This window comes from Aquarana catesbeiana, linkage group LG09, assembly GCF_042186555.1.
Source record: "Aquarana catesbeiana isolate 2022-GZ linkage group LG09, ASM4218655v1, whole genome shotgun sequence".
NCBI lineage: Eukaryota > Metazoa > Chordata > Amphibia > Anura > Ranidae > Aquarana > Aquarana catesbeiana.
Genome location: NC_133332.1, coordinates 194220828 through 194248092, shown reverse-complemented (window position 1 = coordinate 194248092; position 27265 = coordinate 194220828). Strand labels below are relative to the sequence as shown.

General features: G+C 41.5%; 1 protein-coding gene across 7 annotated transcripts in view; it reads left to right on the top strand.

Moving 5' to 3' along the window:
- LOC141108165 (ligand of Numb protein X 2-like) overlaps positions 1–23410 on the top strand; it is a 106741-nt gene extending 83331 nt beyond the window's left edge. For all 7 annotated transcript variants that reach the window (XM_073599477.1, XM_073599480.1, XM_073599478.1 and 4 more), the window contains 4 exons: positions 1560–1734; positions 3874–4099; positions 12103–12261; positions 22630–23410. In XM_073599477.1, coding sequence (XP_073455578.1) covers positions 1560–1734; positions 3874–4099; positions 12103–12261; positions 22630–22765 — 696 coding nt within the window. In that variant the 3' untranslated portion in view covers positions 22766–23410. The remainder of the gene's footprint in view (positions 1–1559; positions 1735–3873; positions 4100–12102; positions 12262–22629) is intronic.
- Positions 23411–27265: the final 3855 nt, after the last annotated feature.

The window sequence follows — 27265 nt, the reverse complement described above, 5'->3', positions numbered from 1 at the left end:
TACATTCATCTGACAACAGAACAATGCATTGTGCCCCTCTTCAGAAGGGATGCCAGTACATAAACTGTTAATGAGGCCAACGTTAGAACTTTAGTTCATCCTTTTAAAGCTAGAGCTATAAATTCTCAGTGCATGGGATCATGCCACACTGATGACCTTAGTTCCCAGTGAGTTCATAGGTTTGGATCTTCGGTTATAGGGGATTTTAAATGTGAAAATGGCATCAGAAAATATTTTTTGTGTCAAAAAGACTGTACAATAAAGCAATACAATAAATGAGTCTACTTTTTATCAATAATAGTATTTTTTTCCTGTTTTTATATTTCATTAAATATGGAATTAAACATATAGCTTAATTTCACCTTAGTGTTGCATGTCCGTCTTAAATGAAATGAATCTATTGTCTGCCAGGGATGAGTGGAGTGATTTTGACATAATTGATTTTACCACGAGACTTCACTAAAACTAATTCTGGTGACACCCAGGGATTTCTCTAACATTGTAGGGGTTTTCTATCAATTCTTATTGTGGCTAATGGTTCAGGAAGTGAAGGGAAATATCTATAATGCCACAAAGATGGCAAAAAGGTGACGGGTTAGAACACTCCCTTGCTCTATCCAAAATGAGAGAAAAAAAGTTTTGGCTTGTGTTTTACTTTTATACATCTGAGGCAAAAAAATGAGGGCCATTTTTGCCGTCCAATATATTTAAAAAAAAAACCCTCAATACCGCCTTAATTTGCCTTTCCTATTGACTCCAGTGCATTTGACCAAAGTGGGAAAACTTTGTTGAATTCTCTTGATTGTCGCTGAAATTTTGAGGAGATACATACGTTTAGTTTTGCTTGTCCCGGTTTTCTAGCTTAGTGGTTGTTAAGGCAATATTAAAAGACTATGCCAGCCCCTCTATTAAAAGCTGGCATAGCACACTGTGCAAGTTGGATTTAAAAACGAGCAGTGTAAATACTGAATATCAGCTGTCTTCAGGCCGGTCACATCACTCGCGGCCGCTTTCCAGCTCTGATAGGAGTCTTCTGTGGGAGGGGCCACGATCTCACTCTGACGTCAGAGGGTGATCACGTGACTGCTCGTCTCCTCAGCAGAAGCCACCGATCGGAGCTGGAAAGTGTCCGTGAGTCACCGCGACCGGCCTAAAAACAGTTACAATTCAGTACTTACACTGCTCGTTTTTAAATACAACTTACAAAGTGTGCTATGCCAGCCTCTGAGAGGACTGGCAGTGAGACATGGGTTTAGGGTTTGTTTTTTGTTTTGTTTTTTTGTTTTTTACAGTTTTTAGAGGGGGCAGGTTACATAGCACAAGCGCTGTGCTGTGTAATCTGTTTTAAGGGACCAGAATCTCCTTCTTTTTTTTTTTTAAACGCTTTAAGCACTAAACATTCTGTGCTGACAATCATTAAAAAAATATATTATTATTAAATTCATTGGAAGGATAGGTTTTTCTATATATATTTATGGAGTTTAGTGAGACAAGTTAATTTATATAACCTGCTAAGCCTTAACATGTATTTTTTTGTTACTTCGATACACAAAATATAGGATCAACTTCCAGTACTTTCTGGCCTAGAGAAGACCCTCACCCTAAAGAAAGAGCCAAGAGAATCCCTGGGAATTACCATAGGAGGAGGCCGTGACCATAAAAATAAGCTCCCTATCTATGTGTCCAGTGTTCAGCCAGTTGGCTGTCTATTCAGGGATGGGAGAATTAAAAAAGGTAAAAATGTGTCTCGCTTTGTTGTTGTATTTATTGTTGTATATCACTTTTAGGGACCAGGTTTCAACATTCCATACAACTACTGAGCACATATATTGCACAGCATTGAACAGTTAAATATGTTACCCAAACATTTCATATTCCTGATATGTGCCTGTTATACCATGTACTTGTATGAAAAAGTATCCTGTTCTTTGCATTGCTTCCTTTGTGTGAAATCCCTGGTGTTCCTGCCAGTCCATTTGCTTTCCTAATAAAAACTGTAGAAAGGGACCACACTATGCATGAGAGCACAGCATGGGCAGTTCTCTAGCCATGCTGGGAACTCAGCCTGCTCTCCTGCCATGATTAGATTTGTGCTGATGCCCCCACCCGCACAGCCTTTCACTGGGAAGACCATTGTGCTGCTATTTCACCTCCCCTAGCAATTTGAGCTCATTGTGCAGCTGAGAACAGAGGGAATGTGATCTCTTCTGAAAGAGAAAAAAAAAGGTATTTTATTATTTTTTTTATATCTATACACAAAAGTTTTGCTTTTCTTTTCTATGTTAAACTGAATATGTTGTTTTACAAGGTGAAGGGTATACACATATGCTTTAACCACTTCCGGACCGCCGCACGCTGATATACGTCCTAACTTTGAAAAGGGATATCTTTGTTATGGCAGCAGCTAGCTGCCATAACCCTGGTATCCTCTTCTTCAGCGGGCGGTCCGGTTTCCAATTGATAGTGGTCTCTGCGGCGGATTCGCCCTCTGCCGCTTACCGGAGCCGTCGGTAGCGGCGGAGGCGATCGGGATGCTTGTCCTTCCAGGGTATGGAGATGAGTTAGGGAAAGATGGCCCCCACCCGTTTCCATACTATTGCAGGGCGGAAGCGACGTCAAAGCGTCACTTCCGCCCATAGCTCTTAAAGGGCCATTTTTATAATTTTTTTTTCCAAATGACAAATTTTTTGTATTTTTTTTTTTTTTTTTTGCATTTTAATGTAAATGTGAGATCTGAGGTCTTTTTGACCCCAGATCTCATATTTAAGAGGTCCTGTCATGCTTTTTTGTTCACATTCCTTGTAATAGGAATAAAAGTCACATTTTTTTTTTTTTTTTTTAAGCAACAGTGTAAAAATAAAAGGTAAAATAAATAAGAAAAAAAAAAAAGTTTAAACGCGCCCGTCCCGCTGAGCTCACGTGCAGAAGCGAACGCATATGTGAGTAGCGCCCGCATATGAAAACGTTGTTGAAACCACACATGTGAGTTATTGCCGCGATCAGTAGAGTGAGAGCAATAATTCTAGCCCTAGACCTCCTCTGTAACTCAAAACATGCAACCTGTAGAATTTTTTTAAACGTCGCCTATGGAGATTTTTAAGGGTAAAAGTTTGTCGCCATTCCACGAGCGGGTGCAATTTTGAAGCGTGACATGTTGGGTATCAATTTACTCGGCGTAACATTATCTTTCACACTATAAAAAAAATTGGGCTAACTTTACTGTTATCTTATTTTTTTAATTAAAAAAGTTGTATGTTTTTCAAAAAAAGTGCGCTTGTAAGACCGCTGCGCAAATACGGTGTGACAGAGTATTACGACCACCATTTTATTCTCTAGGGTGTTAGAAAAAAAATGTATAATGTTTGGGGATTCAAAGTAATTTTCTAGCAAAAAAAATGTTTTTAGCTTGTATACAACAAATCTCAGAAAGAGACTCGGTCCTTAAGTGGTTAAAGAATGGAACACTTGGCTTACACTTGAAGTGTAAAACTACATTTTGAGTAATTTTATTTTTGGTAAGATATTTGGAAATATTTTGTGACCATTTGTGTTTTTAAAGGGGATATTCCTGCACTTTTCTTGCCCTAGAGGTAAACTAAGAGGATATCTTCCTTAAGTGACAGGAAATGCCACCTTTTAAACAGCAGTACCTGTAAGAGGGGTTGAGTGGACTGGGAAATTTTGAAATGTTAATCCATACTCTGTAATTTATCTATTTATTTTTTTTTAGGAGAGATTCATTCTATTAGAAATAGAGATCATAAATAAAGTCTATATACTATATCTAATGTCTATAATTACATTTATTGTATATACAGTAGACTACATCTTACCTGACATAATAGTGTGACTGAACATACATTCTCTGTACAGGCGATGTTCTTCTTAATATAAATGGGACTGACCTGACTGGCTTGAGCTATATGGATGCAGTTTCTGCTCTGAAGTGTAATGCTGCTTCACACACTGTGGTCCTGAAGGTATTGGAGCTAGCACCCACAGAGCAACAAGGAGAGCCCACGGAGGGAGGTGCTGAGGGCCTGAGGGACCCTGGTGGCATCTGGTCTCCACTATGGATACACTGGCTTGACCTTCCAAGGTATGTTACTTGTGCATTTTAATTGCATAAACAATACATAATAATGGTTTAGAGAACGTGTGTTATCTATTATATTTTTGGGGATGCACACTGCGGACTTACCCTACTCTTCCCTCAAAGTAAGAATACAGAACTGTATTTTCTGCAGTGTTTAGGAGCGTTTTGAAAAGGAGCGGAAACATTTTTGTTGAGGAGAGCGGGTGGCCGCTGGTGTCCTTAACAACCATTATAGCTGGTTGTTGAGGAGCGGGCCGGCAGCATCCTTGACAATGGATAAATTGTCAGCTGTCAGTGGGATTCCCCTCTGACAGCTGAATATAAACTAAGCAATTGCCGGCAATAGAAAATTAAGAAAAAAACTGCGTGCCCCCCCCCAAAATCCATACCAGGCCCTACGGATACCAATGCTAATTTTCAGGGGCGTTGCTAGGTCTACAAAGGATTTGGGGCTAGAGCCCATAGCAGCGTAGTAAAGTCATACGCCTGGGCGGGCATACACATTTATATACAGTAATATACGTGTGTGTGTATATATATCTCCAGAGAGCCCCCCACTTACATCAGGGTCCCCAGAGAACCTCCTCCTTACATCAGAGTCCCCAGAGAGCCTCCCCCCTTGCATCAGGGTTCCCAGAGAGCCCCCCTTACATTAGAGTCCCCAGAGAGCCTCCCCCTTAAAATCAGGGTCTCCAGAGAGCCTCGCCCTTGCATCAGGGTCCCCAGAGAGCCCCCCACTTACATCAGGGTCCCCAGAGAGCCTCCCCTCCCCTTGGAGACCCCTGCAGAGACTCTGGGCTATGGGCCCTAGATTCGGGGCTGTAGCCCCAAAAGCCACCCCCTAGCGACGTCACTGCTACCTTTTCTGACTCGGCAGACTTTTTTGTTTAGTATTGAAGCAGCTTGAGTCTGCACACTCCAAGAATGGGTTCCTTAAAATTGCCCAAATCTGGTAGAACCTTTTAAGCAAATTCACTTGCTCTTAGAACCTGTTATATGCTGACTGACCTTACTCTAATTCCATCTTTACATATCCCTTCGTTTACCACCACTTGGACCCTTTGCCTGTGGCCTTGGGTTACTGTGTACAGCTTGTACTCTTTGCCAGATTTTCAGGTTGAGGCTCCTGTCTGTCCATATGTGGAGAATCCTGCTTGACGGCACTCCCATGCAGGAAATGCCTCGAGCGGCTACAGTTCAAGGGAAAGTGCCTGTTTGGTTCTTCCTTGAAGAAGTATATCAAGTGGCTTTCAAGGGTTAAAAAAAAAAACTCTTCTCCGGAAGAGGGGTTGCACTCCTGCAGGTAGTTGTTACATAGGTGAGGTTGAAAAGAGACACAAGTCCATCAAGTCCATCCTGTGTGTGTGTGTGTGCTCTTATGTCAGTATTACATTGTATATCCCTGTATATTGTGGTCATTCAGGTGGCTATCTAATAGTTTTTGGAATCATTGATGCTCCCTGCTGAAACCACTGCCTGTGGAAGAGAATTCCACATCCATACAGCTCTTGCAGTAAAGAACCCTCTACGCAGTTTAAGGTTAAACCACTACTCTTCTAATTTTAGTGAATGGCCACGTGTCTCTTTAAATTCCCTTTTTCGGAAAAGTTTTATCCCTATTGTGGGGTCACCAGTACAGTATTTGTACATTGAAATCATATCCCCTCTCAAGAGTCTCTTCTCCTGAATACGTTCAGTGCTCAAAACCTTTCCTCATAACTAAGATCCCCCAGTCCCTTTATTAGCTTTGTTGCCCTTCTCTGGACTCTGTCCAGTTTCAGCACATCCTTCCTAAGGACTGGTGCCCAGAACTGGACGGCATACTCTAGGTGCGGCCAGACCAGAATCTTGTAGAGTGGGAGAATTATTTTATCTCCTGGAGTTAATCCCCTTTTTAATGCATGCCAATATTCTGTTTGCGTTGCTTGCAGCAGCTTGGCATTGCATGCCACCGCTGAGCCTAAAATCTACTAAGACCCGAGGTCCTTCTCTATCCTAGAGTCCCCCCAGAGGTTCTCCTAGTGAGTAGATTGCATTCATATTTTTGCCACCCAAATGCATTATTTTAAATTTTTCTACATTAAACCTCATTTGCCATGTAGTTGCCCACCCCATTAATTTTGTTCAGATCTTCTTGTAAGGTTTCAACGTCCTGTGGAGAAATTATTACCCTGCTTACCTTTGTATTGTCTGCAAATACTCAGATTGAGCTGTTTTATCCCATCCTCCCAGATCGTTTATGAATAAATTAAATAGGATTGGTCCCAGGACAGAACCCTGGGGGACCCCGCTTTCCACACCGGACCATTCCGAGTACACCCCATTTATCACTACCCTCTGAACTCTCCCCTGTAGCCAGTTTTCAATTCATGTACTCGCCCTATGGTCCATGCCGACAGACCTTAGTTTGTACAGTAAATGTTTATGGGGAACTGTATCAAATGCCTTTGCAAAATCCAGATACACCACATCTACGGGCCTTCCTTTATCTAGATGGCAGCTCACCTCCTCATAGAAGGTTAATAGATTGGTTTGGCAAGAATGATTCTTCATGAATCCATGCTGATTACTGCTAATGATACCGTTGTCATTACTAAAATCTTGTATATAGTCCTTTTATCCCCTCCAAGAGCTTACATACTATTGATGCTAGGCTAACTGGTCTAACTGGTAATTCCCAGGCATGTATCTTGGCCCTTTTTTAAATATTGGTTCTACATTGGCTTTTCTCCAATCAGCTGGTACCATTCTAGTCAGTAGACTGTTCGTAAAAATTAGGAACAATAGTCTGACAATTACTTGACTGAGTTCCTTAAGGACCCTCGGGTGCAAGCCATCTGGTCCCGGTGACTTATTAATGTTACGTTTTTCAAGTCTATTTCTAATTCTATCCTCTGTTAGCCATGAGGGTCCTTCCTGTGACGTGTCATGAGAATAAAAAAATTGCAGTTTTGGTTCCTGAAGTCCCCCAGTTTCCCTCGTGAATACTGAGGAGAAGAATAAATTCAACACCTTCGCCATCTCTCCATCCTTCGTAACCAGATTCCCTTCATCGTTCTTTGAGACCAATTCAATCTGACCTCCCTTTCTTACGCTTTATATACTTAAAGAATTTCTTTTTTTTTTTTTGTTTTTTTTTGTTTTTTTTCACTCTCCTCCGCTATGTGCCTTTCCTGTTCTATCTTAGCCGCCCTGATTGGGAATATCTATGGTCGATATTGCTGAAATTTGGGTTTGGTCTGAATTACATTTCCTGGGTCAAACTTCTTTACAGCCAGCCACAGGCCGCTGTCAGGGCCTCTGGCTTCCTGTCCCAGGGCTTTGCATTGAAGAGGGGCACTAGGCAAGGTTGCCCGTTGTCCCCCCTTCTCTTTGCGATGGCTATAGAGCCACTGGCAATTGGGATCAGGGCCAATCAGCACATCACTGGTTTCTGCTATGACAACATGCAGGAAAAAGGCATGTTATATGCTGATGATACCATGCTCCTGCTCGGAGACACTGATCTTTCCCTTAGGGAGGCCATGTGGACCATATCCAGATTCGGGGGATTTTCAGGTCTGCTTATAAATTGGTCAAAATCTGCTCTGCTCCTACTGGATGGAGATGACACACAGACAGTGAACTCCTCATGCCCTATACCCATTACCACCTCCGTTAAATACCTGGAGATTCAGATCATGTCTAGGCCAAGGGATTTTATTCACTTTAAATATTTCCCCCCTCCTACAGCGGTTTAGGGGAAAAATTAAAACTTGGAACTCCCTCTTTCTGTCAGTTGCAGGCAGAGTAAATCTAATAAAGATGATTCTCATGCCCCAACTACTGTACTTCCTCCATAACACTCCCATGGTCATTCCCTTAAAGATATTTTGTATAGTAAATACCATTTTTCGCACCCTCATCTGGAAAAATAGACCCCCCAGGATTAAATTAGAACATTTGCAGAGGCCCACAGACAGCGGTGGATTGGCATTGCCCAATCCCTGGCTGTACTACTTAGCTGCCCAGCTACAACACTTAATTGGCACATTTATAACAGCAGAGGGGACAACAAATAGGTTGCAAAACTCATCTCAAAAACTGATGCTTCATACGGTGAGAAAGGGTCCAATCCCCATGGCACTGTAGGCCTCGGCCTTCACTAAACCGCACAAAAAATACCCAAATTTCAGTCTAGTCCAGAAGGAATGGAATAGATCCAAATATCTCCAGAATGCGGACGATTATATAGAATACAGCCCCATATGGCACAATGACACATACACTGAACTGGCCAAACTGCAGTTTGGAGCTAGGTGGAATGCATTTGGAGTTACTCATCTTAAACAAATATTCAGTGGTGGGGTACTGCGATCCTTCGCTGATCTAAAGGAAACATATGGTCTACCCCCCTCAATGCACTTCTACTATTTACAACTTAGCCATGCGGTCGCAGCACAGGGCTGGTCCTCAGAGTGGCATTTGTCCTTGACACCAGTATTTAATCATCTTGGGGATGCTGTCTCGTCTAAAGGATTTATTTCTCAATTTCTTTGCCATCCTGTTACAATCCGTGATGAAGCAGCATCCCCTGAGGATGAGGGAGAAATGGGAGTCAGATGCGGGACAGTTAGATGGGGAACAATGGGAGGAGAACTTTCAGGCAGTGGGCTTTTGCTCACTCAATGTGTCCCAGAGACTTACTCAGCTATATATACTGTTAAGAACATACTATACCCCTCACAGGCTCCATCTTATGAACCTGCAGGCTGACTCCACTTGCACAAGATGCAAACAAGACCATGGAGACCTCATACACTTGCTGTGGAGATGTCCCAAGCTGCACACATATTGGACAGGAGTGGAAACAACTATCAATTTAGTGTTCAAAGTTTCTCTTCCACAGGACCCGAGAGCATGTCTCCTGGGTGCTCTGGAGGAATACGAATGGGAGAGGCACAGCAGAGATGCCATACACAGAGTTCTGTTTGAGGCTAGAAAATTAATTATGATGCACGGGAAGTCTGAGATGCCCCAACCATAAAAGAATGGATTGATAACATTAGCACAACGCTGAGAATGGAAAAGTTTATATGCCAGCATAGGGGAAGTACACAAAAATTTGAGAGACTGTGGGCACCCTGGCTGGACGTGCCGGGACTAGCCCCGGTGGAACTGGTCTCTGACAGACTATTAGGAATAAATATAGGGTGAATAACGGGCTAAGGAAAGCTATAACCGGGATAAGGCGATAATGAAGTTATACTCTCGTTGTTGGTTTACAGTTGGAATGTGATGTATGAAGTTGAATTATATTGCAGCGAAGATAATGTTTGTAATACACTTCTGCAAATTCAATAAAATTTTGTTGGATCAAAAAAAAAAAAAAAGTATGTAAACAGTAGGGCTGGGAAAAAAATCGATTTAAATCTTGAATCGAGTTGAGAGGTCAAATCGATTCAAAATTTAAGCAAATCGATTTTTTTTAGATTTTTTTTTTTTTTTTTTCACCGCGCCGGTCCCGAGGCGCTGCAGGCATGAGTTTTTAGGCGAGGCCGCGGCTTCGGCCTAGTCCGCGGCTTCGGCCGGACGCCGCAGACTAGGCCGAAGCCGCGGCATCACCTAAAAACTCATGCCCGCAGCGCCTCTGGTGTCCGCGCCGGGCCTGAAGAGCTGCGGGCAAGGAGTTTTTAGGTGAGGCCGCGGCTTCGGCCTAGTCCACTAGGCCGGACGCCGCGGACTCCCCTAAAAGCTCATGCCCGCAGCGCCTCGGGACCAGCGCGGTTTCCAAAAAAAAAAAAAAAACTCGATTCGAATCGTGAATCGAGTTTTTTTTTTTTTTTTTTTTTAAGAGAATCGAAGATTTTTTTTTTTTTTTTTTAAGAAAATCTCCCAGCCCTAGTAAACAGTAAAAAAGGGAGGACAGGCCATATTTGCCCCATAAAGAATGAGGAAGGACATCTGGTTACAAAGGATGGGGAGATGGCGAAGGTATTGCATTTATTCTTCTCCTCTGTCTTCATGAGGGAATCAAGGGGGCTTCAGTAACCAAAACTGTAGTGTTTATCCTCATGACACATCACAGGAAGCACCTCCATGGTTAACAGAGGACAGAATTAAAATTATACTTGGGAAACTTAACATTAATAAATCACCGGGACCAGATTGCTTGCACCTGGGGGTACTTGGGGAACTCAGTCAAGTAATTGCCAGACCATTGTTCCTAATTTTTACTGACGGTCTGCTGACTGGAATGGTACCAGCTGATTGGAGAAAAGCCAATGTAGCACCAATATTTAAAAAGGACCCAAAATACATCCCTGGGAATTACAGACCAGTTAGCCTAACATCAATAGTATGTAAACTCTTGGAGGGGAGGATAAGGGACTATATACAAGATTTTAGTATTGAGAACGGTATCATTAGCAGTAATCAGCATGCATTCGTGAAGAATTGTTCTTGCCAAACCAAACTTCTAACCTTCTATGAGGAGGTGAGTTGCCAGCTAGATAAAGGAAGGCCCGTAGACGTGGTGTATCTGGATTTGGCAAAAGCATTTGACACAGTTCGCCATAAATGTTTACTGTACAAAATAAGGTCTGTTGGCATGGACCATAGGGTGAGTACATGGATTGAAAACTGGCTACAAGGGCGAGTTCAGAGGGTGGTGATAAATGGGGAGTACTCGAAATGGTCAGGGGTTGGTAGTGGGGTCCCCCCAGGGTTTTGTGCTGGAACCAATCCTATTTAATTTGATCATAAACAACCTGGAGGATGGGGTAAACAGTTCAATCTCTGTATTTGCAGACGATACTAAGCTAAGCAGGGCAATAACTTCTCTGCAGGATGTGGAAACCTTGCAAAAAGATCTGAACAAATTAATGGGGTGGGCAACTACATGGCAAATGAGGTTCAATGTAGAAAAATAATGCATTTGTGTGGCAAAAATATGAATGCAATCTACTCATTGGGGGAGAACCTCTAGGGGAATCTAGGATGGAAAAGGACCTGGGGGTCCTAGTAGATGATAGCAGCAGCTTGGCATTGCAGGCCATTGCTGAGCCTAACAAAGCAAACAGAATATTGGCATGCATTAAAAAGGGGATCAACTCCAGAGATAAAACGATAATTCTCCCGCTCTACAAGACTCTGGTCCGGCCGCACCTAGAGTATGCTGTCCAGTTCTGGCACCATTCCTCAGGAAGGATGTACTGGAAATGGAGCGAGTACAAAGAAGGGCAACAAAGCTAATAAAGGGTCTGGAGGATATTTGTTATGAGGAAAGGTTGCGAGCATTGAACTTATTCTCTCTGGAGAAGAGACGCTTGAGAGGGGATATGATTTCAAATTACAAATGCCATACTGGTGACCCCACAATAGGGATAAAACTTTTTCGCAGAAGGGAGTTTAACAAGACTCGTGGCCACTCACTAAAATTAGAAGAAAAGAGGTTTAACCTTAAACTACGTAGAGGTTTCTTTACTGTAAGAGCAGCAAGGATGTGGAATTCCCTTCCACAGGCGGTGGTCTCAGTGGGGGGCATTGATAGTTTCAAGAAACTATTAGATAAGCACCTGAAAGACTGCAACATACAGGGATATACAATGTAACACTGACATATAATCACACACATAGGTTGGTGTCTTTTGTCATCCTCACCTACTATGTAACTATGTAACAGTGCTGGGACAAGTGCTCAGTCTTACAACACATTGCCGCTGGATGATGTCATATGCTTGGTTCCAGGGGGTGCTATTTATGTTTATGGATCACAGTTGAAGGTCTTGCGGAATTGCCTTTTAAGTGTTTTAGCTTGCAACCTCTTTTTTTTTTTTATGTAAATTTGTTTTTTCATATTTAATATAATGTATTTATTGTGACTGCGCAGATTGATTTACACTTTTTTTGAGTATTATGATATTGCCTAAATGTTTTTAAAATAAGCAATGTGTGATTGTTTTCTAATGTGTCACTAAAACAATTTTTTTGTGAATCTAATAAGGCCACAATTGCTTTTCCAACAGCTACTTGCACTACTGTCGACACATTTCTTTACGGAAGAGTACCTTTGAAAGCTGGGGGTTCAGCATTGTTGGTGGCTATGAAGAAAACAAAGGGAATCAGCCATTCTTCATTAAAACCATTGTACCAGCTACTCCAGCATTTTTTGATGGGAGATTAAAGTAGGTGTTAAGTTTTCAGCAAAATAAACTACTGTATTTCACATGTGCTGGATAACAGGCTACATTTGGAACTGGGGCCAAGCTACATTTGAAAATGGGGTCACCTGACCTTATATCTTTTTTGTAGTGCATATAGTACCTTTAGGGGTCAGCAGCCTTAGAAAATTGACCTTTCTTTAAATTGTGTGCTGATATTGTTCCCATAAGAAAAGCTCTGCTTTCCTTACATACAGAAGTCACAAAGATATTGAAATAAGTATCTAATGGCTATACCTGGGATCTTGGCAAAATTGACCCAGTGTCACCAGAATTTGTTATCCAGTTGCTGGATTATTACTGGAATCACTGAAATTGTGACAGCCACAGTGAGTGGTGCTGCAAGTTGAGAATGTATTCATTCATTCCTGTAATGTGTAACCAACCAATTAGATGTTCTGTAACTGCAGCTAGTGAGGGAATTATGATCTGGTCATGTGATGGTGTCAGACCTTCCCCGATTGGCTGCAGCTACAGAAAGTCTGTATTGCCCTGGAAACAGTGGTGGTGAGAGCGAGGCTTGGGAGGCAGGAGAGCCTAGAGGCGCCAGCGGCAGTGAGTTTGCTAGTGCCTTTCATCAGACTGCATTGGCTCTAACTTGGTCTGAATGTTTATCAAACCCTCTTCTTTCAATATGGTGGACACACAAAGGCTGAATCTTATCTTAAATGTCATGCTGAACTTTTCAGTTTTGGAAGGTTCCATGGTGTATTTCAATGTTTGTTGTGTAAGGCTGTGCATTCAAACAAGAAAGTCAGCATCACCATGTAAGAGCTCTTTTTTTTATTGTGATCATAGTTATGACTAAAGCTCACCTGGCTGAAAGCCTCAACACTGTGTGTGAATCTCAAAGAAGATTTTAGAGCTCATACAGTGTTATCCTGACTTTGTTTCCTTGACAGTTGGAGAGACTGCAGTCTAGGCATATGTGCGGCTCTTTTACATGCTTTGATATATGGTCGTAGCACTTTTTTGTTGATTTGTAAGGCTGTGCATATCTGACTTGGCACTTGTTTGGGGGGGGGGGGGGGGGGTGTTATATATCTTATCCTGTATTTCAGCAGCAGAAAAGGAAAGGTAGTGTGGATAGCTGTTTGTTTTTTATTAATGCTTTTGTATTGCAGATTTTATATACACCATTTTACTGTAAAACCTCTGGACTGTTTACATGTTCTATGCCGAAAACCACCATTTTACTGTGCAGGATATCTCGGCTCTGGCCTGCAATGCCTTGCAGTTTTAAAGCACTGTGGTGCATTCAGACACAGAGAACTGGAACTGCGGTGTAGGATGGAAAAATGTAGATGGTGCAGATTTCTGCACCACAGCTTGTCTGAAGGCTGCATTTAAAGTGGATGTAAACCCATTTTTTTTTTTTTTTTTGGCTATCATATTGTAGAATATAAGATTTCCTATCATTTGAGCCCAGTCTTGCCACACAGAGTTAATCCATCCCTGAGCAATCCTCTTTTATTGTTCAGTGAGATAAATCTTGACAAACTGAGAAAAACTTTGTCAAATCCTCCCCCTTGCTGTGAGTGACAGGTGATTTACAGGTGATTTACATATCTCGTGCACTAGCCTAAGACATGCATTATTTTTTAATTCCCTCCCACTCCACTCCTCAGTTCCTCTAATCTATCCTATAGCAGAGCTCCTCCATGCTTCTTATCAATTTGGTTGCCCATCTCTGCACTTTCTCCAAATCCCTGATATCCTTTTTGTGAACTGGTGCCCAAAACTGAACTGCATATTCCAGATGAGATCTTACGAATGATTTGTACAGGGGCAAGGTGATATCTCACTCTCTGGAGTCCATGCTTCTCTTAATACAAGACAGGATTTTGCTTGCTTCGGAAACCGCAGCTTGGCATTGCATGCTATTATTAAGCTTATGATTTACTAAAACCCCCTGATCCTTCTCCACCATTGATAACCCCAGTTGTACTTCCCCTAGTATGTATGATGCATGCATGTTCTTAGCCCCCAAGTGCATATCTTTACATTTATCTACAGTGCCTTGTAAAAGTATTCACCCCCCTTCCTTGGCATTTTTCGTGTTTTGTTGCCTCACAACTTGGAATTAACATGGATTGTTTGAGGATTTGTATCATTTAATTTACAGAACATGCCCACAACTTTGAAGATGATTTTTTTTTTTTTTTTTTTTTAATTGTGAAGCAAACAAGAAATAGGACAAAATAACAGGAAAAAGGGCATAACTATTCACCCTCTTAAAGTCAATACTTTGTAGAGCCTCCTTTTGCCGCTATCACAGCTCCAAGTCGCTTTGGATAAGTCTCTGAGCTTGCCACATCTTACCACTGGGATTTTTGCTCATTCCTCCTTGCAAAACTGCTCCAGCTCCTTCAAGTTGAATGATTTGCGCTTGTGCAAAGCAATCTTTAAGTCTGACCACAGATTTTCTATTGGATTGAGGTCTGGGCTTTGACTAGGCCATTCCAACACATTTACATGTTTCCCCTTAAACCACTCAAGTGTTGCTTTAGCAGTGTGTTTGGGGTCATTGTCCTGCTAGAAGGTTCTAGCCTCAAATCATACACAGAATGGTACAGGTTTTGCTCAAGAATATCCCTGTATTTAGCACCATCCATCTTTCCCTCAACTTAGACCAGTTTCCCAGTCCCGACTGCTAAAAAAAAACATCCCCACAGCATGATGCTGCCACCACCATGTTTCATGTGGGGGATGGCTTAATTTGGTGATGTGTTGCGTTTGTGCCAGACATAGTGTTTTCTTTGGCCAAAAAGTTTCATTTTAGTCTCATCAGACCAGAGCACCTTTCTCCATATATTTTTGGAGTTTCCCACATGCCTTTTCCCAACTCAAAACGTGCCATTTTGTTTTTTTGCTGAAAGTAATGGCTTTCTGCTGGCCACTCTGCCATAAAGCCCAACTCTATGGAGCTTGTGGCTTATAGGGATGAGCCCGATGTTCGAGTCGAACGGAAGTTCGATTTGAACATCGGGTGTTCGCCGAATAGTGAACAATTTGGGGTATTCGCGGCAAATTCGAAAGCCACGGAACACCCTTTAAAAGTCTATGGGAGAAATCAAAAGTGCTAATTTTAAAGGCTTATATGCATGGTATTGTCATAAAAAGTGTTTGGGGACCTGGGTTCTGCCCCAGGGGATATGTATCAATGCAAAAAAATTTTTTAAAAACGTCCGTTTTTCGGGAGCAGTGATTTTAATAATGCTTAAAGTGAAACAATAAAAGTGAAATATTCCTTTACATTTTGTACCGGGGGGGGGGGGGTGTCTATAGTATGCCTGTAAAGTGGCACATTTTTCCCGTGTTTAGAAGCGTCCCTGCACAAAATGGCATTTCTAAAGGAAAAAAAGTAATTTAAAACTACTAGCGACTATAATGAATTGTCGGCTCTCGGCAATACAGATAAAAGTAATTGAAAAAAATGGCATGGGATCCCCCCCCAGTCCATTACTAGGCCCTTTTGGGTCTGGTATGAATATCAAGGGGAACCCTGAACCAAAATTAAAATAAAAAAAATTGCGTGGGGGTCCCCCCAACTTCCATACCAGGCCCTTCAGGTCTGGTATGGATACTAAGGGGAACCCTGCGTCAATTTTTTTTTTTTTTTTTTTTTTTTAAATGGTGTAGGGGTCCCCCTCAAAATCCATACCAGACCATACTTCAGGTCTGGTATGGATTTTAAGGAGGACCCCAGGCCAAAAGTTTTTTAAAAAATGGCGTGGGGGTCCCCCCAAAAATCTGTACCAGACCCTTATCCGAGCACGCAACCTGGTAGGTCGCAGGAAAAGAGGAACCGTACCAGGCCACATGCCATCTACATTATACGTGTACCATTTCACAAAAAAGTGTCAATGTTAAAAAAAACCACAAGACACATCTTGGGACAAGTTCTTTATTAAAAACTAAAAAAATTAAAATGTCCCACGAAGTCCATTCATCTTCTGCTCCTGCTCCGGATCTTTATTTATTTATTTTTTTTAGGTCCGTCGGCGGAGCGAGAGAAGAAGATGAATGGACTTCATGGGACATTTTTATTTTTTAATAAAGGACTTGTCCCAAGATGTGTCTTGTGGTTTTTTTTTTTAACATTTTGACACACTTTTTGTGAAATGGTACGGGTACAATGTACCCATTACCATTTCAAACAGGGGGCAGGATCCCATGTCATTTTTTTTTTAATTTTGGCGCAGGGTTCCCCTTAAAATCCATACCAGACCTGAAGGGTCTGGTATGGATTTTGAAGGGGACCCTTACGCCATTTAAAAAAAAAAAAATTGGCGCAGAGTTCCCCTTAATCTCCATTCCAGACCTGAAGGGCCTGGTAATGGACTGGGGGGGATCCCATGCCATTTTTTTCACACCATTTTTTAAAAATTTTGTTTCGGGGTTCCCCTTAGTATTCATACCAGACCCAAAGGGCCTAGTAATGGACTTGGGGGGATCCCATGCCATTTTTTTCAATGACTTGTACCTGTATTGCCGAGACCCGACAACTCATTATAGCCGCTAGTAGTTTTAAATTACTTTTTTTCCTTTAGAAATGTCATTTTGTGCAGGGACTGTTCTAAACATGGGAAAAATGCGCCACTTTACAGGCATACTATAGGCAACCCCAGGTATGAAATTTAAAGGAATATTTCACTTTTATTGTTTCACTTTAAGCATTATTAAAATCACTGTTCCCGAAAAAAACAGGCGTTTTAAAACTTTTTTTTGCATTGATACATGTCCCCTGGGGCAGGACCCAGGTCCCCAAACACTTTTTATGAAAATAACTTGCATATTAACCCTCAAAATTAGCACTTTTGATTTTTCACGTTCGTGTCCCATAGACTTTAATAGTGTTTGAACAAATTTTTTGCCTGTTCGCATGTTCTGCTGTGAACCGAACCGGGGGATGGTGTTCGGCTCATCCCTAGTGGCTTATTGTTGTCCTATGTACAGATACTCCAGTCTCTGCTGTGGAACTCTGCAGCTCCTCCAGGGGTACCTTGGGTCTCTGTGGTGCCTTTCTGATTAATGCCCTCCTTGCCCGGTCCATGAGTTTTGGTGTGAGTCCGTCTCTTGGCAAGTTTGCTGTTGTGCCATGTTCTTTCCATTTGGTTATGATAGATTTGATGGTGCTCCTAGGGATCATCAAAGATTTGGATATATATTTTTTTTAATAACCTAACCCTGACTTGTACTTCTCAACAACATTGTCCCTTACTTGTTTGGAGATTTCCTTGGTCTTCATGGCAGTATATAACTAGAGAGCTGCAGGATCAAATGGACATCATAATTGCATAAAGGTCAAAATAGTCTGTAAATGCTGCCATAAATGAATGTATGCTAATGCCGATGACTAAAAGTCAAATCACAGGTAGTATAATGATGAATAGCAAATGGCATATACTGGCAAAAGAAGCAACAACCAGTGTGTAGAGTCCATAGGCAATTACACATGGACAGAAATGACAGACAGTGTCCTATGCACACGTGCAAGGCATAATCCACAGCATGGTTAATGGCATATTTACGTATCCAGGTGTCAGCTGAAAGGCTACATGACTCCAATTGAGACGTGCTACCGGTGAGGTGAAAGCCTGCCCCCTTTCCTTCAGTTCTCCTCTTAGAGCAAACTGCAAATCTTCATAAGGAGACACCACACCAGATGTGGCTGTGGGCTGCTCTGATAAGTCTGTAGCAAAGTGCTGCTGAATGCTCCTGTATACTGCCCCAGATCCTCGGTCTGGCAATCAGATGCATGCCATGTTGGCCATGCTGCAGTGGGAGCAAAGGGATGCAGCAGACGGCGTCGGACGCACAGAGGCATGACATCAATGCGTTTCACTGGGAGTCCCCAGCTTCATCAGGACGTTGCACCCTCCTAGCTGCGGCATGTATAAATACACCTTCAGATCCAGCCTAAGGGAAGCCAAAAGCACAATGTGCGTAATCAAAACAAATAAATGGATGGATGATACTGTGTAACTCTCATAAGTGGGTTTTCTATTTAGAAGATCCCCATGGGCATTGCCTATGTATTGTACACACCGCAACCAACTGCAAAAAATTTTGAAATGGATATAAACAGAAATAAAAAATAATGTTGAAAAAATACACCAAGGAAAGAAATGGTCACCCAAGAAAAAAGAGAGAGACCAAAATAGAAAAAGTAATCATATACAGATGTTCTTTCTTATGTACATTGCTTGTATCATGAATAACACAAATGGAACTGAAATAAAAATAAAATAAGGACACAATGCTGTAATATGTTCATATGTATATATAAAAATAAATGTACAAATGAATAGATTAGATCCAGAAAAAGAATCTAAGTTGCATCTAGGAACACTTGTACATTAAGTTCCTTTATTTAATCCCTTTAGTTTAGAGATCCAGAATTTTTTTCTTTAAGGAGTACCCTATCAGTTTTGGACTGATGGTGCAGAAGAAAATGCTGAGCTAGGGGACTTTTTGGCTCCTTGTGTTTAATGTCACCGAGGTGCTCACCTATATACAGATGGAGCTACAAGTTTGGTTTTCCCTATATAGATTTTATTGCAGGGACATTGCAAGCTGTAAATAACTTTTGTGGTTGCACAGGTAATAAGACTTTTAATCCTATAGACGTTCACATTATCTGCATCAGTAAATGTCTCAGTGCGCTCCACAAACTTACAGATCTGACAATGTACACAGGGCACCATGTCTTTAGTTCGAGGGAAAGTGGATAACCATAAATCTTCAGATGTATATACAAACTCCATTCGGGTGAGCATATCGGGGAGATTTGGGGCCCTTTGGCAGCCATGTGTGGGTATTCACCAATTATTTCTGACAATATAAGGCATCGAGATAAAATATACCAATCTCTTCCCAGAATCTGACCTTTGGCCACTGTGTCCCATATTCAGTGATGAATCTCACAGGTTCTATGTGTGTATCCTGTTTTTTTTTTTGGAGAGAGGGGTATGTTCCTCCACTAAAGAGGCTCTACTTTGATTCATTGCCTTTTTCTCTGCAGCCCTTAAAACCTTGTGGATGTGTAGCCCCTTTCTCTAAATCTAGCATACATGTCATGGGCCTTCTTTTTGAATTCAAGGTCACTAGTGCAGTTCCTCCTGATGCGGAGGAACTGACTGATTGGAATGCCTTGTATCAAAGACTAAGGCTGCTTTCACACTGAGGTGCTATAGCGCCTATAAAGAGCCTCTCCTCTCACTCCAGTGTGAAAGCCTGAGTGCTTTCACACTGGAGCGGTGTGCTGGCAGGACAGTAAAAAATGTCCTGCAAGCTGCATCTTTGCAGCGCTGTAGGAGTGGTGTATACACCACTCCTAAAGCGCCGCTGCCCATTGAAATTAATGGGCAGCGGTGCTTCATAGGCAGTTTTAACCCTTTTTTGGCCGCTAGCGGGGGTTAAAAGCACCCCGCTAGTGGCTGAAAACCGCTGCTAAAAATAGCGGTGCTTTACTGCCAATGCCCCAGTGTGAAAGTAGCTTTAGGATGGAAGCTATCCACACTTGGTAATGTGTTAGCTGCCCTGGGTTTATGATGAGTCGAGGTTTCAAAAAAAATTTTTTAAATCCTTTTTAGAAATCCTGAGGTCTAAGAATGGAATTGATCTCAAATCAACACTATAGGCAAGTCTAATATTGGAATCATTATCATTGAGATCATCAATAAAATTATGTAGCTCCATCTCATTTCTTTTCCAAACAACCAGGATATCATCAATGTAGGGTATCTATGTGCACACCAGACCATAAAATGACCCTGACCTCTAGACCTCCATCTCTTCCCACATACCTAGGTGTAGGCACCCATACGATGGCGCCCAGGGGGCACCCATAGATATGCCTGACACCTGTTGGTAGTAAATATCATTAAATTCAAAAAAGTTGGAAATATTCATATTGCAGCCTAGCAGGCCAGGAAAAGCGAGTGCCCCAAACCAGGCCAGATACCCTCAACACATGGGGCAGGATAACTTCTTCCCCAAAACTCTGGCCCGGTGGATGTGTGGGTAGCTTATTGGAATCTGGAACATACAGGCCCGCCTTATGTAAATGAGTATATGATACATAGTACCCCTATTCATTCACCGAAAAAAGTAAATGAAAACAAAATCATTTTTGACAAGTTTTTTTTTTTTTTTTTTTTAAGTAAAACTCCCCCGATGTAAATCCTTCAATTATGATAAACCACTGATAAAGGCCACTGACCCGCATGAAAAAAGCCAGCCAAACACAACCATTCCTGTCTCTTTACACTTGCTGAATGACCGCGCCGCTTCCCCCCGCCTCTAAATAATTAAGGGGGCTCACAGCAGGGATGAGTTACTGGTTGTTAGGATGCCAACAGGTGCCAGATCCATAACCACCAATGGCTCATCCCTGCTGGCTGACAACAGGGATGGGTCACAGTAGTTCGTTAATACAAGCTTTGAAAATGCACTGCACTAGTGTGAACTTAGCCTTACAAATAAGGCTCAACAGCTATTTCCTTGCTAAGCTTCACTGCATCATGATTTGGACCACCTTCCCCTTCTTGTGTCCAGGCCTGTTTCAATTTAATAATTAAACAGTATAAACAATATATCAATGTTACCAATATCCATAAGAGGAAATCTGCCTGGTTTTACAGCTAAAAAGTCAGTATGATAAAATGTGAGCATAACTAGGATAATGAAAAACCCTGGGCTAAAATCCATAGTACGAAGTTGATATAACGATGGAAGTGGCTTACAGGGGGATGTTTAAACCGAACCTGTGCCTATTCGCTGTACCCACAAAATATTGCTAAAGGTGGTGAAAGAAGAAATGCCCTGGCATCAGTGTGAGGAAGAAAAAATAAAAAATATGTCCTTGCATTGGTAGTGTCCCTGGAAGAAAAAAAATTGTAAGTGGAAGAATTTGGGCAGCTGATAAATAGGGGTAGGCACTGCAGAAGGGGGTACTTGATAATGGGTACAAGTAATACAGAAAGTAGCAGTTATTGGTGAGGACAGAAAGTGGTACTAGCTAGCAAGGACAGAGGGGGCAGTTGCTGGTGGGGCAGGAACAAAACAGGCAGTTGTTAGGGACAGTTGACAGTAGAGAACAGGCAATACACATAGGCTCCATCTTTGGGGCTTCCCAACCTTTGGTAGCAGATTTAGGCTACTTTCACACTGGGGTGGGCATCGGCGGTAAAGCGCAGCTATGCCATAGTTTTAGCGGTGCTATTCACCCCCGCTAGTGGCCAAAAAACGGTTCAAACCGACCGCAAAGTGCCGCTGCCCCATTGATTTCAATGGGCAGGGGATGCTTTAGGACCGGTGTATACACCACTGCAAAGATGCTGCTTGCAGGACTTTTTTTGCTGTCCTGCAAGCGCATCACTCCAGTGTGAAAGCACTCGAGCTTTCACACTAGAGAGACAGGAGAGGCCCTTTACAGGTGCCATTTTTAGCGCTGTAGCGCCTATAAAGCGCCTCAGTGTGAAAGTAGCTGAAGGCTATTTTCACACAGAGGCACTACAGCGCTAAAAATAGCGCCTGTAAAGTGCTTCTCCAGTGTGAAAGCCTGAGGGCTTTCACAATGGAGCGGTGCGCTTGCAGGACAGTCAAAAAAGTCCTGCAAGCTGCATCTTTGCAGCGCTATAGGAGTGGTGTATTCACCGCTCCTAAAGCGCCCCTTCCCATTGAAAACAATGGGGCAGCGGCGCTTTGCAGTCGGTTTTAACCCTTTTCCGGCCGCTAGCGGGGCACCACTAAAACAATGGTAAATCGGCGCTAAATATAGCGCCGCTTTACCGCTGACGCCCACAACGCCCCAGTCTGAAAGTAGCCCAAGAATTCATTTTCAGGCTCTGGGGCTGCTCTCTCCAGCCCCTGGTCCCTGTAAGTATGGTGGAGGCGCTCAAGTCCCTAGCTGCCCATCAAGATTGCAACTTTCTCCCCTCATTTCTCTCCCAGGCTGCACTGTCCAATCAAGTGGCAGGGAGGAAAGCAATTCAATATGACTGGACTGAGTTGTGTCTGGCCTTGTGTGAATCCAAAAGTGACAAGTGTGGCTGCAGCTCAGGAAAACATCATGGATGTGTACAGTGCAGAGTGGGCCCAATTCCCCTTGGGGTCTGTGGTGCCTTGCATACATGGGGAACATTCACTGCCTGTAGTGATTATTTTTCAGGTAAGCAAGGTTCTTGAAGGGAAGGCTTCACCAGTAGCCTTATCTGCTTCTGTAGGGGAGGGGGCACTTTGTTAGTAGTAAAGAAAAGTTGAATTGTTGTGGCATTTTTGTTTAGTACATATAAATAATTTGTTTTCTTTTCATTCTTTGTCTAGGTGTGGAGATGAGATTGTTAAAGTCAATGGTGTGTCTGCCATGGGAATGAGTAACGCAGAGCTGATCCCCATGTTGAAAGAGCAGAAGAACAGGGTCACTCTGACAGTGGTCTCCTGGCCTGGGAGTCTCGTATAAGTCTGGAACTTTGTGAAAAATTAAATTAAAAAAAAAAAAAGTCTGAGACCTTTTAGAAACCTTAATGTGCTCATGGTTCCCCATGAAGCCAGGAAGTAGACCAATTCAATTCATTTTTAAGGACAAGATATAAAATATTTAGTGTAGATATCAGAATCACAGATGCAAAGCTTCACCCTAAGTATAAAAGTGATTGATACAGCATTTCTTGCAAAAATTATTAAAAAGATACATTAAATAAGCATAAAAGGGGACATAATGCACCTTTAAGGGTTACTACTATCATTCAGACAATCCACTGAACTTGCACTTTCCACCTTCAGTGATCTTCCTAATGATTTTATGTGTCATTGGTAAATGAAGTTTGCTGTTACACAGCATTGTTATTTTACAATAAGTAATATTGCCTTAATTTTTTTTTCTAACTACCTGTATGTCTACCTACCCATTTTGCCTTTTAATTTATATAAGGTGTACCAACTGGTACTATGAAAGGGGTTTTAGTAGATGGCTAGTAATGTGTGTTGTCTGCTGCAGAAGGTTTTTAAAGAATTCTTCAAACATAAAACAGGCCTGTGTCTGTAGTATATGCTGGGCTCTGGCTTGGGTCTGTCACAGTCAACTTTCTTTCTAAATTTCATTTTACCAACATATTGTGATTGTGAACTAAGCCATTTTGTAACTAGTGAATGTTCTCTGGTACCCAGATGGTGGGAAATTATGTAAATGTTTGATGTTAATCCAGCAAGTGAATTAGAGACCTCCTGTGAAGACTTTTTTTTTTTAATAAGGCCTAGGAGTATTGGCCTTCACTTTAACACACAGTGGAGTTGAGTTACTAACAAAATAAAAGCATGTTAACTTTGCAAAGGAATTTTCACTTGGTGAATGTGGCGGAAACTCACTTTGCAAAGAATACCCAATCGTGTGCAAGGAAAACCAAAAAAATTATAAATTTTGCTTGCACATGATTGAAGTCAGCACAGATTACCTACATCCACTTGGCAAAGTAAACAAACTCATAAATCAACCTCCCTGACTTAAATCGGAACTCCACAATTCCTCTCACTATCAAAAAATGTTTTGGACAACTTGGCTCAAAGGAATTCTTACATGTACAGAATGTTGCAATGGTATGGCTGTTGTGTAGTAGCTTGTGCTGAATATATATTAAGCTTTGCTGTCTTCCTGCTCCAGGTGTCAGCAACTGCCCTTCTGCACCCATAAACAGTCAGTCCTACTGCATCTCATCCATTCAGTAACAGCCTTGTATATTTTATCAATGAAAGCAAGGTGTTCTCTAAATGGCCAAGGTGGAACCTGTGGTGTCATCTGCCCAGCTTATCCTGAATGGCTGAGATATGCTGTAGGACCAGCTGCTCCTTTCCAGGTGCAGAAGGGACTTTGTTGGGACTTGAGTAGGAAGACAGCACAGCTTACGGTATGCAGTACAAGCTGCTGCAATGTATTGCACTATCCAGAGCACTCTGTAAAAATTCCAGTTACCCAAGGTGGAGCCCCACCATGACAGGAAACATGAAGTTTAGCTTTACAAACATGCAGGTCTGATGGGGGCAATCTCTATGAAAATTACAAAAAGCATTGCCAGCAATTAACTGTGCATTGCAGATTACTAGTAGCTGTGGAGTGGTCCTGATTCACAAAAAAAAAAATCTCAGGAACGTTAAATTAAATTGGATTTTGTAAATTGTGAAATAAAGTTTGGATTAAAAAAGTTATTTTGTCAGAATGTTACTTTATGCTTTTTTTTTATTGCAGTACAGTACACGTATAACCGCTCAGGATATTGAGTAAGATTGTAATTTCAATGTAGTGGTTGTGTATTAAATTGTCAGTAAATACAATTTGGTATTAAATGTGCTTAGTTAAGAATCTACTGTATAAAAAAAAAAAGTGACTTAAGCAAGAAATAGAAAACGTAGTTAAATGGTGTGAACCCATCTACGCCTCTCCGTGCTCTCTCATTCACTTGGGAAGCCAGCGGCAGCACCGACTGGCCGTGGACCAAATGTTCTCCAGCTTTCTCTATGATCCTGGGAGGCCGGATGTGACATCATGACAGCTCTGGCAAATGTAAAACACTGCCATTTTTCCCCTAGAAAGCAGAGATCAATTTTTTTTTTTTATTGATCATGCTTTCCAGGGTAGAGGAGATATCTCTTTAAAGAGGACCTGTCATGTATATTTTCTATCACAAGGGATGTTTAAATTTCTTGTGATAGGAATAAAAGTGATAAAACAAAGGGACATTTTACAAAAAATAAAGTTTTTAAAGTGTCCCCATCCCCTTGTGTTTACACACAGAAGCGAATGCATATGTAGGTCGTGGCCACATATGTAAAGGGTGTTTGCACCACACATGTGAGGTGTTGCCACAAATGTTTCAGAAAGAGCAATAATTCTAGCACTAGACCTCCTCTAACTCTAAACTGCTAAGTAACTTGTAAAAATGTTTAAAAATCTCCATAGGGAACGTTTTAATGAACCGTAGTTTGGCACCATTCCACCAGTGTGCGCAATTTTACAGCGTGACATGTTAGGTATTTATTTACTCGCTGTAAAATTGGCTTTTACATTTTACAAAAAAATGGGTTATGGTATTTTCTTGCATTTAAATTCATTAAAGGTGTATTGCTTCCCATAAATTGTGTTTGAAAAAATAACTGCACAAATACCATGTGTCATAACAAATTGCAACAACCATTTTACTTTCTAGTGTCTGTGCTAAAAAAAAAAAAAAGTGTATATGTATATTATATTAAAATATATATATATAAATTTTCACATGTAGGAGAGAAATGTCAGAATTGGCAAGGGTGGGATAAAGTTAATGTGGTTGTAACCCTAAAAAAAAAAAAAAAAAAAAAAAAGTGATCCTGCCCCCTTATAGTGGATTAAACAGCATGTTGCTTGTGCTGTCTAATCTGCCCCTTTCTAAGCTGTAAAAAACCTGGTTGATCCTGCCTGTTCCTGTGTCCCTAACTGTCTGCTGGCCACAGTAATCATGGCTGCTGATCCGATTACCGTGGTCCGTTTACATGCCACCATCATCTGCAGCTCTTTTGTGAGCTCTTGTGTGGGAGCCGAGCCGACGCTCACTATATAGTAGTCTACAGTAAAGTTAAACATAAAAATGAAATGGCACCTCCTATGTAACTCCTAATTTCTTATCAAGCATCTACCATCAATTTTGGCAAGTATGCAAAAAATACATATAAAATTTTGTGTTGAGGCGCTAACTATCATTGTTTAAATCAAATAATTTATATATAAGATATCAAAAGCAACAAAAAAACAAGTGAATAAAAAAGCTAAAACAAATCTATGCTGCTGATAGCAATAAGTGTAATCAATTAAGACTAACAGTCCTTTTATGCAATTTTTCAGCATGTGTTCATTTGTGATCCATGCTCCTTACTTAAAAGTGCTCCTTTTTATAAATGTGCTCCACCACCTGTAATAAGGGGGGGCACTCACCAAATAGCTTTGGACCACCAGGACCCTATATGGAATTCCTTTATGTTGGCATGGGCTCAGCATACATCCAGTGTCACCAGCAGGGTTTTTCCAAAATGAGAAAAAAAAAAAAAAAAAAAGACAAAAAAAAAAACGACAAATAATCATTCAATACATTCATTTTAAATTTTTTCCCATAAAAATAAGCCAGTAAACTCACATTTCCTTGTGCCATGTGTTCCACCTGAGTCGGACATGACTAAACCGGAAATACCACCGCTACAAGGATCTCAATGCATTTCACCGGAAGGCGTCATCACATGGTGGCCCAAAGCTATCTGGTGACACTGGATGTATGCTGAGCCCATACTAACAAAAAGGAATTCCATACAACTGTGAGGGTCCTGGTGGCCCAAAGGTAACTAGCAAGTGCCCCTCCCCCCCTTATTACAGGTGGTGGGGCCCATTTATAAAAAAGGAGCACCTTTTAAGTAAGAAGAGCATGGATCACAAATGAACATGTGGCGACAAAGAGAAATTGCATAAAGGAATGTTACCGTTTTAATTGATTACAGGATATTCACATTTTGTTATCAACACCACAGAAATGTTTTACCTTTTAGTCACTTTTTTTTTATGTGGATTTATATAAAAGATATTTAGTTTACACATTAATAGTTAGCGCCTCGCCACAAAATTTATATTGGCAGTAAAGTTAAATGAAGATCACTACTAAGCCCACTCTTATCAAGCTATAAACACCTTGTGTTAGTGTAAAACGATGCCTGTAATTCCCTTCTCTGATCTCTTCTGGCTGGTCACGTGACCTCCGGCCATTCTGGGGCTGAGCAGACAGTACAGCAGGGCTGATCTTGGCCCCTCCCACTGTAGCCTTAAGATCGAAGGAAGAGTGGCCGAAGGTCATGTGACCAGCCAGAAGAGATCTGAGATAAGGCAATTACAGGCATCATTTTACACTAACATTTACAGTGTTGTGGCATGATAAAACAGAGGGGCTGGCAG